We start from the raw sequence: 14,893 nt of genomic DNA on the forward strand, positions 1-14,893 counted from the left end.
TGGACTCAAACTTGTACCAAATGAGAGAGGCAATGAACATTTTTCCACTAAAGCATCTTTAAAGGTAAGTCCTCATTACACACTGTAGAAGGAATGTAAAAATTCTCAAGGAAATCTTAATAGATATAAAAAGAGAACAGAAAGATTACCAAGTGATCACAAGTGCTGAAGGCAAAGGAAGTTTGAGAGAATCAATGATGAAGGCAATATAACAAACCTGTTGCCACTTGGATATTGTACTACAATGTCATGATCCTCATCAATGCCACAAACTGTTCCAGTTGTTGTTAAAGTTTCAAACATGCCATCAGTCCATCCTCCGTGACCATGCTGCAAAGACTGTACAATTTCCAAATCAAGGTCAATGTTTACAAGGTCACCTATTTGCAGCCCACCAGGGTTTCTGTTACCATTTTGCTCACCTGAAATGGAATGAGAAGAAAATGTTCACATAACCACAACTGATTTTCCATGCAATTTAAAGAACAGATGTTAATTACTGAGACTTGATGCCTCTGCAGCTGTAGTGGCTGATAGGTAAAAGAGAGTGAAAAAGGGTGAAAAAACTCTGAACCTCGGGGTATGGGATTGTGTGTTTCTTGTTGAGTTTTCAAGGCAAATAGCAATGACACTGGCAAATGCTAAGTACTTATGCCAGGATTCACTATGGGCTCTAGCTGTGATGGTAACAGCTATCATATGGCATTAGACATCTAGATTCAGAATTATCAGAGCTTTTATGCAAGTCATACACGAAGTGCCATGTACCCATTCAGAGGCTGAAAGATAAGAGAAGGTCTACAGAAAGTGGTTTTTAATTGGGTCAGTCCTTGAACGTGGAGAAAGCACTGGCTAACTCCAGAATGACCAGCAATGATAGTCTTTAACCTTTTAAGTGGGGAGATGACTACAAAGCAAAAAAATACACACCCAAAACCCAACCTGCAAATTTAAAATTAAAACATTCTCTCTGGATAATTCCTGCTTTCAAAAGATGCGTCACATAGTAAAAATTCATTAGCTGGAGAGAAATGGTATACATGCACACTCATCAAGCTGCGTCAACTGATGAGAGAACACACCTGTGGACCTCCTCACTGCCAGAACCAGAGGATGGTATCTGGTACCATCCACAGAACAGCAAAGAGTACAACTGCAGAAGTCATGTAGCTTCAAGTTCAACGGCAACATCAGTGACAAAGGACAGCATGAGCAGAGTTCCTTTAGTAACACTGCTGTCTCTAAGGGGGGAAATGTTTGCTTTTCCTCTTCCAAGCAAAAGGTAATAATGGGGAAAGGGTCCTTGTACTGCAACAATAAGGAAGTACAAACAAATGGCCTGACACAAAGACAAAAACATTCTTTGAAGGGAGGCTGATTCCAGAGCCTGAAAGCCACAGCAGAGCTGGCAGCACTAAGTCTCCAAAGGACACAGTGGTAAAGAAGAGAATCTGATACTACCGAAGAATAAACTCCTGAGAAGGAAAACAAAGCCATGAATAAATGCTCATATTCAAGGGACTTTGACTTCTATGACCACCTGGTGACTTCTTTCTGTCCTGGTCTTAGTTTAAAGGACCTATAGTTTAGGGCAGGGGTCCTCACACTTTTTAACCAGGGGGCCGGCGCGCGGATGAAGTGGCAGGCAGCCATCTGCGGCTGCTTGGTTTCCCCCCCAACCCCCGGCGGTGGGGGGAGCGGGGGGCTCTGTAAATACCGGGGGCCGGATTGAGGACCCTGGGGGGCCGTATCCAGCCCACGGGCCGTAGTTTGAGGACCCCTGGTTTAGGGCTATAGTTTATAGAACTCAGTTTAAACCTATAGATGGAACAGTATTTTCACTCTGCACCCTTCACCATCACTACAAAACACACGTAACATCCCAAACAGTCACTTCTGCAGAGGACAAAGTCGAAGACTTAGTTCTTCAGAAAAGCTACCAATACAGAACGCACTAGATAGAAAACTTAGACAGCAAATATCCCAGAGACTGCCCTGATGGGACAGGAAAGCCTAAGAAAGGAAAAGATATATAACAGCAAAGAATTATAGAAGCATTAGTCAGAAGAAAATATCTCTAGAGGTCACCTGGTCTGATATCCCACACAAAGCTGAACTAACACCCAGCTGAGGTCAGCTGTGGCTTTGCTTATCCGAGTCCTGAAAGCCCTCAAGGGCTAAGGTTCCACAATCTCTCCAAGTAACTCTTTATAAAAAGTGCTGCAATACAGAGCTGTAGGTGTAACCGAAATTTCCTCAGTATCTGAGGCTGAACCTCTCAAGTCACCTTAAGGTAGCCTTAGGGTCACTACCATTAGTTTTTATGGCATTTGCCTCTACTGAAATTTTGGTGCCATCATTTTCAACCACCCTCCAAGTGGTTGTAGGTGGCTAGTTGATTACTCCTCCACTTGCTTCTTACCACACTAAACAAGCCCAGCTTTTCCGCCTTACAAATGTCCTCTCTCAGCCTCTGAACGACTTTAGCAGGCCATTATCAGACTTCACATTTTCTCAGAACTGGAAAGGGAGGGAAGTGGAGATGGACAGACAATGGTACAAACAGGACACAGAATTCTAGACACAGCTTCGCCACCATCGATAAGAGGGGCCTAACAGCTTTTCCTATCCTGCTGCCCACTATCCACCTAATAATGCAAATTTCATAGTGGGCTGTAATTGTAATAACAGCACACTGCTGTCTCATTTAATTTGGTATTCACTGCAACACCCAGGTCTTGCTCAGCAGGGCTCCTCCCTCAGGCATTCACAGTTCCCAGTCTGGGAACCCCTGGTACACAGGCTTATTTCAACCCGAGTGCAAAACTGCACTGCAGATTGAACTCCATGAGGTCTTCACTCACCAAACAAGGCTCTTCTGAATAAAGCTCTACTTTCAACCACACCCCTCTGCCAACTTGCTGTCACCTGCAAATTGTCTGGGATTGTATTCTGTCTCACCATCATCTCCAGTGTGGTACTGAACAAAATCAGTCCCAGTACTTTGCCCCAATTACATACTACTCTGTATTAATCATGCCCCTGTTGCAATATTATTTACACTCCACTTCAAATATCACCTTCAAAAATAACCTTCTCATTTTTAATCCAAGCATACATTTAAATTCACAGCATGAACATATCTGTGAACTACGTTCAGAAGACAAATAAAAGGGACAGATGTTCTAACAAAGAGTAAGACTGAGAAGATGGAGCATAATGTGGCAAGAATGAAGAACTGAGTTCATCATCATCTATTAAGAACAACTTAATATAGCGGAAAGGGAAGAATTTACCAAAGCATAGTCTCCTACTATCTTTAATGATTAATATTCATGCACCCAAGTACACTATCACTCTAAAAGCAAGCTACTTGCAGAAAACAGACCTACTTTTAAAGCAAGAACTAAAATGAATAAAGGGCATGTATAAGAACCTAAGCTTACCCCTGTAATAAAGAACCAGTAAGACCCTATTACTATTTTGCTATTTTTATTCATGTCAGACTAAAATAACAAAATTGATTTTAAGTACAGAAGCAAGATACTAAAATCAGACTGCCTTGGCTTTTTACTTCCAAACAATTCATCTACTTGACAGTAGATAGCTAAGTGACTTCTCCGTTTGTTTTTTTTTTGTCTCATAAACAAAACAGACCATTACTGTTTTCACCTATGCTGTTAATAAAAGAACAGTGCTTGCAGGTCATACTTTAAGTACTTGTGCAAAGAATTAGACTAAGACTAGTTGACAGAATTCTCATCACTTTAGAAAAGACAGTTTTACCAGCTAAGTTTTTTTTATGCATTGGAGGAAAGCATGAGAAAAGCAAAATTTTCTGTAGTGTCCCGTTTTATGACTAGGTGTTTTGCCAAGGAAACACACATTGATAATATAAAAAATTGTGCCCAACAGTCTATAAACTTTATCCCAATTTGCTCGTATTTTAAAATCCGAAATACATGGCAGTTATTTTTTATACTTTGCACATGTCTACAAGCCCAGCTAAGACATACATGAATAGGTCAGTGCAATAGCTGATAACAGAAAACCTCAACCAAGATCTCACAACATATACTAGTATTAGTATAAAACAACAGGTTAGAGTCATACACTTGAATGACTCCTGTTTATGGCCATGTACATGCTACTTCACTGAACATCTGAATACTTAAGACAGTCTGATAAGAATGCACAGCTATGTTTCGCTCTATATACTTCATATATAGAAACAGAGTGCACAAGACATGACTCGATTTATTACTTAGCCAAAACTTAACCGCTCCCTTGCCATCCACTTGGCACACAGATACCAAATACATTTAGAAAAGCATTACAATTTATCATGAATACATAGAAATGCTACCATTTCACTAATAAAAACAGTCCTTTTAGATGACATTTAAAGAGGAAAAAGAAATTCAGACTATGTATAATTAACACACATCAAGATAAATTTATTTTCAACTCACCTAACACAGGACAATGGTCCCTGTAGAAAGAGCCTCCTTTTGCATCTTGGACACATTTCAGGTCAGACTACGGAGAGAGATTGAGACAACTTTAGTCCTCACTGACTGAGTCTGCAGGTCAATGAAACTAGAACTGAAATACACTTAACTTAGAAAGGCTGAACATTATGTGTACAAAAACCATACCCCATGAATTCATTACTGATGCAGAAAATCTCAAATACTTTCCAATCCATCAGCCTTGACACTCTCAAAGATTTTAATAACCTTTAGCGATATAAAAGGCTATAAAGGATGAGATATTTTCAAGTCAAAAGAAAGGTATTAAAGTAACGCAAAGTTCCTTTGCATTGTTCTATAGCTATCTTTCCTCTTAAAAGAAGTCTGTGAACACAAGCAAGGAAACAAAAACCAAAACTAAACCTGCAGACAGTGCTCGAGGCTACAGCCTTTCCTGGACCTACCTATCATTTAATGCCTGCCAGTGCTGCCCTCTTTTCCCAACCCTTTTTGACAGGTGTATTAGATACAACTTTGAGAAAACCTGGCACCTAAACTCCAAAAAATGAAGAATTTCCAGTTAGGAGGAATATACGGAACACAAGGATATTACTTTATTTTTTTAAAAAAAATGCTGAGCTAAATGTGATGTGACCTTTTAAAAAAAGTTCTAACACTCATCCTCCAGAAAGACTCTGCTGGATGTTAACCGAGAAACAAGAGTTTCAAGTGTGACAACCACTCCTCTTCATAAAACCAGTGCAGTTCCTATAATTCTCCTTTCCTCTAGTTTTTTCCCCTGTGTAACCCTTAAAGCCAAATGGCTACCATCTGCCGTTGCTCCTTATGGAACCATTCTCACTAAACAAAGGGCATTTTGTGTGCACGATGAGTTGGGAAGGAGACAGGAAACTTCAAAATGTGTCAGAATATTCTATGGGATGGGGGAGGAAATAAGAGGATTGGTGGTTGTTATGATATAATCAACCAGAACTAAATACTTTAATAATTATTTTACCCATACCCAAGATTTTCTGTATTTCGAGTTTGTATATTCTCAAATAAATAAGACATTTATTTATGTCGAATAAATGACAGATTGTGCCCCTGCAAAAGGATTAAAATGAACACTCTCACATCTTCCAAATCATCAAGGCACTGATGAACACAATACCCACAGTGACCTGTAACTGCTAAGTGGCCAGACACAATACGGAGTTCAGTGTATATCCTGATCTATGAAGAATGTACTGTCACTTTGAAAAAGCGATGAAAACAGCCAGATGAAAATATTGAGATTTAGCGGCTCCAGATTCTGTAGGAAATCTGAGAAAGATAAAGCATTTGTGCAGCTTGCCAGCAGCAGGGCTGCCACAAAATGCTGCCGCCCGGCGGGCAGGTGCCAGGCTTAACTCAGCCCAGGACAAAGGGGCTGCTCCAGATGGCAACTGCATTCATGCCCCCAGACCAACCCAGATTTAATGTGCCTGGGAGCACTTGGTCTCACCCACTGAATACAAACTCTCCGTGTCACGCAACAGCCAGCTGTCCGTGCAGGAGTCAAGAAGGGGCATACATGCAAGAACTGTTTTCACATTCTTTCAGAGCATGAAGAACAGAGCAGGGGAGGGTTTCTGAACTGTTCTCCTCCCAGCCAGGCAGAATCTGTGTGAAAGATTGCTTGAGTTACAGCAAGCGTTAATATACAGAGCAGGCTGATGTCTAAAACCTAGCGGAAGAAATAAAATATTCAGTAAAAGGCTAATTATTACCTCACAGCAGAAATTATTAGGAAGCAGGTTAAGATGCCTTAAATTTTATAAGGAATAAACCAAACACAAACAAATCCAGAAACCTAAAAATCTGCACTCTCTTTTTACCCTGCCTGTACCATGCTCTGCACATAGTTTATTTCTGGAGCATAATGATATACTTGGTTGCAAAACTAAGTGGTAGCTTGATGTTCAACCTCAGCTTCACATCTGCCTTCCTTTCACTTACATGATGTAGTCAATGTTAGATCACTGTGGAGCAAACCAAGAGTCTGATCTAAGTACTACAAAAAAGCAAGGCAACATGTTTATCTCTTTTACATCAGCCTTCATGAAAAAACTGAGGACCCAAAATGCACAGAAAGGTGAGGCACTGGCAGCAATCAAGGCAGTATGAAACTAACACCTATATACAGCAAACAGTTCCTTCAGCAACTTTACAAACTGCACTAAGAAAATTAACATCAACAGGATATAGGCCTGCAAATGCCTTACAAACCATAACCAAACCTAAAAAATATCCTAAAGTTTTAAGATAGGAAACAGTACTTAGCTGTACTTCAGTACCATGAAAGCTGGGTAAGCAAGTATAATTCTACTTCTAGCACTCAACTACTGTATTTACCAGGAAAGGAAAACAAGCTTTCTCCTGCCCAAGTAGTTTAAGTAAAAAATCAGGAGTGTTAAGCTCCTGGTCATCCTCCCATGGGGACTGTGTGGCTTGAGGCCCCCCTAGTGAGGATGGAGCACAGACACAGCCGAAGCCCAGCCACACCAGGCTGCCAGTGCACTGCTGCTCCAGCTCTCGTGCTTGCTTGGCCAGCTCTGCTGTACCGCGTTTCAGAGAACCCCACTGGGGCTTTTCCAGTTATAGGAGTCTCTCCGAGTCTTGTACATGGACTGAAATAGCAGATCATTTGGAGACGAGATGTACAAGTGCAAACGAGAATGTACCAAAACACAAGGGATGTTATAATGCATGTTTTAGACTCACGGTGACACTGTGCACAGAAAAAGAACTAACTAACTACTGTGAAGCTGGGTATAAACACATGGTGGAAACATGCAAAGATGAAAACAAAACATAAGCTTTTACATACTAACTTGATGGAGAAATCAATGAACCCCGAAGAGGATTATTTCAAGAAACAGAAGAGCAAGCTATAGATTTTGTGGAATTTGTGTTTAGTTAGAGAAGACACAGAAGCCCCAGTTGAGCAGAAAATCATTATAATGGAAAACTCAAGGAAGAGCATGAGCACAAAACATCGCACAGCAGGACTTTCGGATCAGTAATAACAGCTGATGCACGAGCAGTGGGTAATAATGGTTTTTGCCTACAGTGAGAACACTGGTCCAGCATCTACCTTCTGACTTGCTGAAAAACTCGTTTGCATTCCAGCTCAGTCAAACTCGAAATACAGAAAGCAACTTTATTTTGCTGCTCTTCTTTCAATGGTATAATTGGACGGTAAGTCAATTTCATCATCATAAAAACTTCAGGGAATGCAGAAATTTACGTTACAGCAATGTCAGCAGTGTTGGCAGATGGTGTAAAAGCACCATCATCCTTGACCTTGTAAAGCAAAACAACGCTGAAGGAACAGCTGCCAACTGGAATAACTATGAAGTTATTCCAATCAATATGGAATGCCATCCATCAGGGAGGGGAGTCTACAGACTTGATAAGAAAGTTAGGTGTGCTGCTAAGAAGCATGTTTGATCCAGGGTCACTGAAATAGCATCTCTAACACCAGCAGCAATACCTGGAGAGAAATTAAAACTCATCTACAGATACAGCAGCAGGAATGGTGCACAGCTGCAGGTGTCTGAGGCAGCTATGAATACATCCTTTAAAGGTCATTTTAAGTCTTTAAACTCACAAGAGCTTTTGGCAAGGAAATAAGCCTTTACAGGGCAAATGGAGAAAGCCCAGTGCATGCTGCTTTGTCAACTGATTAAGACAAGGGACTGGATAAACCCTCAAGTTTTAGCTAAAGGTTTACAAGAAATGCCATATTTCGAACTTAATGAACTCAAATAATTTTCACCTTCGTGAAGCTGAGAAAAGTGAAATCAATAAATAGAGAAAATAGAAGATGGTAGAGAAAGTGACTGAAATGACAAAGAAGCGTGAGGTATAAAAACAACAGCAACAGCTTCTTACAAAGGAGATCAGACCTCAGGCAAATCCCGAGTGAACAGTTTATAATCATACCATCTATCTATTATAGGCACTTATAAAAACTTTCAGTGTGTAACCTTTCTTTTTTTGAAGGAAATAATTTCAAGTCTTCCCTGTGGGTTAATACTGTAAATAATAAAATTGGAAAAGGATCAGCAAGTATGTTTCTGCTTAACAGAAATATGTTTCTAAGCAACTCAGTTATGGAGAGATGAAAAACATGGCTTGGTTGAGACTGCAAGATATATGTACAGGAATAAGACTACATAAACAAGAAGCAAAACAAAGTCTGCTGACAAGTGCAAATAAATGCACAAAGTATACAAAAATCTTCCCTCTCTCTCTGGGCTCCAAAACAACTAGCCACCTAACTTTGGCTACATTGTGAATAATGTAATGAAAACATCTGCCAAATGTGTAAAAGCAGCCCAAATTCACATTTGTGTGCTTTAAATAAGTTTTGATCAGCACTAGATAGAACTTAACAAAATAATGAAGATACTTGTTGCTCCATCTTAAACCCCTAATCCTGAATATAATGGGGCCAAGATAAAAGACTACAGCTGAAGGTTTGGCTTATGTTAGAGATCTAACAGTTGTAATTGCAGCAGAAAGCACATTTCTATATATTTTGTAACACACTCCTGAAATGCTTAGCATGCTAAGACATTTACCTTGGTTTTATTAAAAAAAAAAAAAAGTCATTCAGTTATTCTTAAAATCCTCTAATTTCAAGGATTATCTTTGGGTAACCCAAATGTTGATGAACAGACATTGGGTGTCAATCAGAATAAGAAAGTTTTAAGCAACATCAAAAACACAAGGGCAAGGAATCTTCTCATTTTCCCTTATGCACTCAATTATTCAGAATTTGTGGACAAAAGTACACAAACACAGATGGCTTACAGATTACTGTGACAATGACAGATAACTAGTTTCAGTTCTTTCAGAGGCTACACAGATGAAAGCAAGATCCTCCATAATGAAAAACAAAAGGAGGGGGTTAATCACAGCAAAAAAGGCAAAGAGATTTCATAGCATAAAACTGATTCCTGGTATTCCCGATAAAACTGATTTAGGGCACTCCTGCTGATGGTACTGTTTCAAGTTTTTACAGCAAAATCATTCTATTAATAAGCAGTAGAATATAATGCTTATTGAAAACCAATGGAAGTTACCAGCTTCATATCACACAGCCAAGGATGCAAAGAAATAAATAACAGACAAGTCCAAAAAGCTAAATCACAATCTTCTCATTAACTCTCCAATTCCACATAGCATATCCTTTTATTGCAAAGGGGTATGTTCACGTATTCCTAAAGGAGGTAATGTGGTTAGCAGCTCCATCTGGCTTTAGTATCTGAATATACAGATATGAAATGCAAGCAGTGTCAATAATAATATTATAGCCAACAGTACTTTATTCCTACTACAGACACAGGGAACGCATTATTCAACCTAAGAGCATCATAGAAACAGATTTCAGTTTGGGAATTTGTGGCCTGTGGCAGTAGAAACTTCCAGATTTAAATGACAGGTTTCACAAAGAAAGGCAAGGTGCACCTCTCTTATCCACTGTGTATGTAAACACAGCAACAGCAAACAAATCCACTAAGGATCTGACCACAAATAAATGCAAGTTTTCAGCCAGCACCTGCTGTGCCACCAGCCAATCTTCATCTCTCCCAAGAAAAAGCTGACAGGCCAGATAGATTAATTTTGAGAACCAGATGCAGCCTGTCAGCTATCAAACAAGCAACCCTGCCTTACAATAATAAGCTGTGTTTCTTTAATCAGCACCATTTGCATTTGAGTCAACTGTTATTCATTTGCAAGCAGGGGTCTCTTCCCAGCTGTATTTACAGGGCCACATACTCCTATCATTGATTCCACATTCTCTGAATGTTCTTAACCGATTTCTAAGTCTCAAAACAAGTTTGTCCCAACTTTAGATGAACTTTCTGACAGTCTATTCATGAGCTTTAAATAACAGCTTCTATTCTGTAATTTTGTTCCTTTTCCATGCATCACAAATAGGAGAGAAAATACCAACTACAACATGCTGCATATATAGACTGACAAAAGGGAAAGTTAAAGAATTTTCTTTAGAATGGGACAGACAGACCATGAAGCATCTAATTCAATACTGACTTATATTTCATCCTTAATATATCCTTATGCATCAGAAAAACTGACCTGCACTGAAGATGTTCACTCTAAACCTGACAGTAAAATACATATTCACTGCAAGTGGTATTTAGTATTTATTTTTTATTTTAAGAATAAACTTTATTTCAAGTGAAGCTATAAGGCAACATATTCTACTTTCAAAAGAGCAGACCACTCATCGTTAAACATTTTATTACTGATACACATCTGACAACTCTTCAACGTTAAGTTAACATGACTTTTCCCTGCAGTATCAAACAAAAATCATGCAAAGAAAATGCTAATTAAGATGTTATAAACAGCTGATAATCAAAGTAACCTTTCCCTGACCCACATTAGGATAACAAAGCCCAGAAACAGAAGGCACTTATAGGTCAGACTCCAACCTTTTCTCTCTAAAGCTATAGAAGTAGCTGTAGAAGCCAGGAAGTTAAAAGAGAAAAATTTAGTGCTAAAGCAAATTAAGACTGTAACTTCATTCAACACCTTTCCGTTTAAAAAAGAAGAAAAAAAAAAATTTGCTTTCAAGAGGATTCCGAGTGTTGCCAGTAATTTAAAACCTGCAAATCTTGCAATAATCACACCAAAATTTGAAGTGTGCTGAAGAGTTCAGGAGTTAAAAGAAACAAGGTCTTCAAAAAGTTTGTAACTAAGCTTCTTTTTACTTTTCTGAATTTTAATTTAAGCACAATAGTAGCACAGTAAGATAATCTTGTATGAGATGTAAAAATTTACCATACTCTGGCAGAAACCAGCCCTTAACTTTTAAGTTATTCATGTTTTATAAATTCCCAGATCAGATTTCTTTTACTAATACATATGCATGATCCATACAGCTGAATTCACAATGACCTGACTAACAGCATGCAAACTGACAAAGGATATTACAAAAGCAGGATAATAAAGCACAACAAGTTATTCTTACTACCCTTCCCCCACTATGCATTTTACCCTTTGTGTTCTTTTATACTTACCATGCCCTCAAAGCCAACTCTGTAAAGGTTTTTAGCACCATTGTCCCAAAGAACATATGCTGCGCTATGTGGACTTGACGCACTCCAATCTTGGATTTCAGTTACCTATTCATTTTTAAAAATAAGAAAATTGTTTCTAGAACAAAGACTTAGAAGCACAATGAGAACTTATAACTTTATTCATCTCTTCAGAGTAATTCAGGATACAGCAATTTTATGGACTTTAGATTTATTCTGAAGCTGTTTTCTATTTGATAGAAGTGTTCCCTAGGTGTCTTAGTAAGATGGGAGCCTGAATATATACTTTGTAGGCCTATTTTTCTTTTGTGTATTTGGTAGGCAACCTAAGTGCATAAGAACAAAATCTGAACTGTTAAAGCACCATAAAACAGATTTTCACATGTTCTTACTAGCAGCAGCATTTTACTAAGAAAAACAGGATGAAAACTATTTTAATTGCTTCAATTTGTCTGGTTTAACCTGCATTAGTCTGGTGGCAGCAGACTATGTTAGGAGACAGTTTTATTTCCAGCACCAATCTTTTTAACAGCAGTCCAAAAGGAGGAGAGTGAAAAGCACTTTTCCCTGACATTTCTGAAATCATGAGGCCATGCACCAAATCTTGAAAACACTTCCATTATTCAAAATAATCGATTTCCATAATTTGTCTTTTCTTATTTGTATTTATTTAAAAGCTGTTACTGTTATATACCATCTGCTTTTCCTCATTAAAAATATTTATATGCATTTATACATTTTTTCAGCTTGCAAATAATCCCACTAATTCAAGTTTAGTACTTAAAGCAGACAATGAAGGCTAAGACTCTTAATTTGCGGAGTTTCAGAGATTTCAAAGTAACTTGCCAAATTCACAGCAAGGGGTAAATAATCAAGATGAAAAAAGCTGCACTGAGTATCTCTTGCTTTAAGAGATTTAAATTTATTATTTCCTCTCAATAAAATTCAAAATTAAATCCTCCAAAGTCCTAATGCTTCCATAAATATCTAGGATATAAAACAGGCTAAATATCTTATTCACGAACTTTTCACTTTACTTTAAATACTGCTTAAGTGTACTAAAAATAAATGTAACAAAACAACCACATCAGTTCACCAAGACATAAGGGCATCCAATTCTCCTTCCATAATATTTCATGTTTTCTGATAAAAGTATATTTTACACTCCCTATGACTTTTAATAAGCCTTCATTAGTTCTCAAGGTAAATTTAAGCTGTAAACAGAAAATCTGCAAAGATTACGATTAGCAACATATCATCCCATGCAATCTTCAAATCCAAGTATTTTTATTATACAACTACATCAAACATGCTCACATATAATGAGCTAAGCCAGTAATATAATATCCACATCCAACACTTGCAAAATTTTTAAATTTAAACAGGAAAAAGTCCCTATAATTATTAGCTGAGAAACAAAAATCCAGGGTGCAAGCACTGAAAGCCAAGTGCAAGCCATACACAAATGCGCTGACCCACACGCAGCAGACTACAGAACGCAGTGATGACCAGAAAGGGCAATTCTCAAGAGCTGTTTTTATACCAGTGCTGAAATATGTCCAAGATCTTAATGTTTTAACAAGTCACTCTTAAACAGAGCAACCAAGACAAAAATTTAGCAGTGTTGAAAATTTAGTGCTGGTATTGTAAAAATGTAAATTTAAATTTAGGAGAACCATTCATGGTATACATCCCCTCCTCTTTCTAGATGCTTGAGCGTAACAGAGCAAGATTTAAAGATGTCCAGCAAAGTAAAATACTAGTTTTTATGATGATATTTTTACTCTACAGTTAGGAAGGCCACTGAGACTATTACATGAGCATACAGAAACACATCATCTTATTTAAACCATATTTATTTTTACCTTTCCTCTACGCCCATTCCCACCATCTTGATCTTCCCATTGCCAGTCAACTCCTCGCACCACCCTGGCACCTGCAAAGATTCCTCTTGCTGTAATTTTCTTTGATTTACGGCGAGACTCCAACAATACCCTGAAGTTATTAAAAGAAGAACCCACAAACGTCAAGATAACAAAGAAAGTGGAAAACTAATCTTTGAGGATGGGAAGGAAGGAAAGCATCTTGAAACAAAAATAAACCTACAAATGCAGATTTCAGTGCATGAATCGCATCCATTCAATTATCAACTCTAACAGCAGCCCATAAGACAAAAACCCATGACCTTTCCAAATCTCATTTATTTTGTATGTGTTAGTTTTTCATTCTAATGATAATTTCTTCTCTAAACTACCTACTACCAGCAACAATCTTGTAACAACTTACATATAGATCTGTACTCATATCATTGAAATCACTGAAGAAACACAGAGTCATATAAGCAACACACTTCTGTTTCTCTTAGATGTCCCTAGGCCAACAGTACTGTCCTGCAACTGCCCTGCTATTTTTATTCAGAATTATGCTATTAAGAACTACATCTCTTTCCCCTCCATGTCTTAGTTTATTTTGTACGCACTTCTTAGAGCATATCTTGGCAAATTTAATTAAATATATCAGCATCCATTTTTTAAGTCATAATATGTAATTTTTCTAAAGCAAACCTCTTCTTTCCCTCTGACTTCAACAGGACTGAAGTGGATGAGCCCAAACAGAACAGTTCCTGAGTATTTATCTTACAAATACAAAGAGACCAACAATTTCCTGACTTCTCAATTATCTCAAAAGCCACAAATTTGCACGCAACCAGATTTCTTACTTCATGCCTGGAAAATGTTGTCAGACAAAAGTATTTTTCAGCTGAAATTCTGAATGTTTCCTGACATCTTCAGAAAGTGTATCAGCCCTCCTGCTAAATTTTTAACATCCAGCAGATGGCAGACCAGGAAAGTGAAACTGTTGGAATCAATGCAAAGAGCACATAGAAGTATTTTATATTACTTAGATAAAAATGGCTAAAAGTGGTAGAAAACAAACCGGTATGTTGTTTATAGCAGCAGTTTACAAAGTTCTCAACACCTACAAAACAGACAAAACCAACATACACTACTCTGGTATGCTGCCCATATGATATCCCAGACAAGAATAAAACACATAGAGCTTACGATTTCCTTCATCCAAACGTCCTTAGATGCCTTTTACCATTTTTCCTATGAAAATATCCCTCAAATTCAACAGCTTTGCCCTTTTCTCCTCTCTCAAACTTTAATCAATTTTTCTCAGCTAAGCTTATCCAATAGAAACAGCTCCTTGGCAGATGAAGCTGCCTTCTAGATAAGAGTTGCAAAACAGAGCTCAATGGGAATAAACAAAGATAGGGAGAATGTGACAAGATGTAAAAGA

General features: G+C 38.1%; 1 protein-coding gene across 7 annotated transcripts in view; it reads right to left on the reverse strand.

Moving 5' to 3' along the window:
* The window catches only part of MIB1 (MIB E3 ubiquitin protein ligase 1), a 101,624-nt gene that overhangs the window by 74,355 nt on the left and 12,376 nt on the right, over positions 1-14,893 (reverse strand). For all 7 annotated transcript variants that reach the window (XR_005102975.1, XM_037379125.1, XM_037379126.1 and 4 more), the window contains exons 3-6: positions 13,456-13,585; positions 11,573-11,677; positions 4,473-4,539; positions 218-422 (exon numbers count right to left, since the gene is read on the reverse strand). Coding sequence is in view for 6 of the 7 variants with exons in the window: in XM_037379125.1 (XP_037235022.1) it covers positions 218-422; positions 4,473-4,539; positions 11,573-11,677; positions 13,456-13,585 (507 nt within the window). In the remaining variant the exon portion in view is untranslated. The remainder of the gene's footprint in view (positions 1-217; positions 423-4,472; positions 4,540-11,572; positions 11,678-13,455; positions 13,586-14,893) is intronic.

This window comes from Falco rusticolus, chromosome 3, assembly GCF_015220075.1.
Source record: "Falco rusticolus isolate bFalRus1 chromosome 3, bFalRus1.pri, whole genome shotgun sequence".
In the NCBI taxonomy this organism is placed as follows: Eukaryota; Metazoa; Chordata; class Aves; order Falconiformes; family Falconidae; genus Falco; species Falco rusticolus.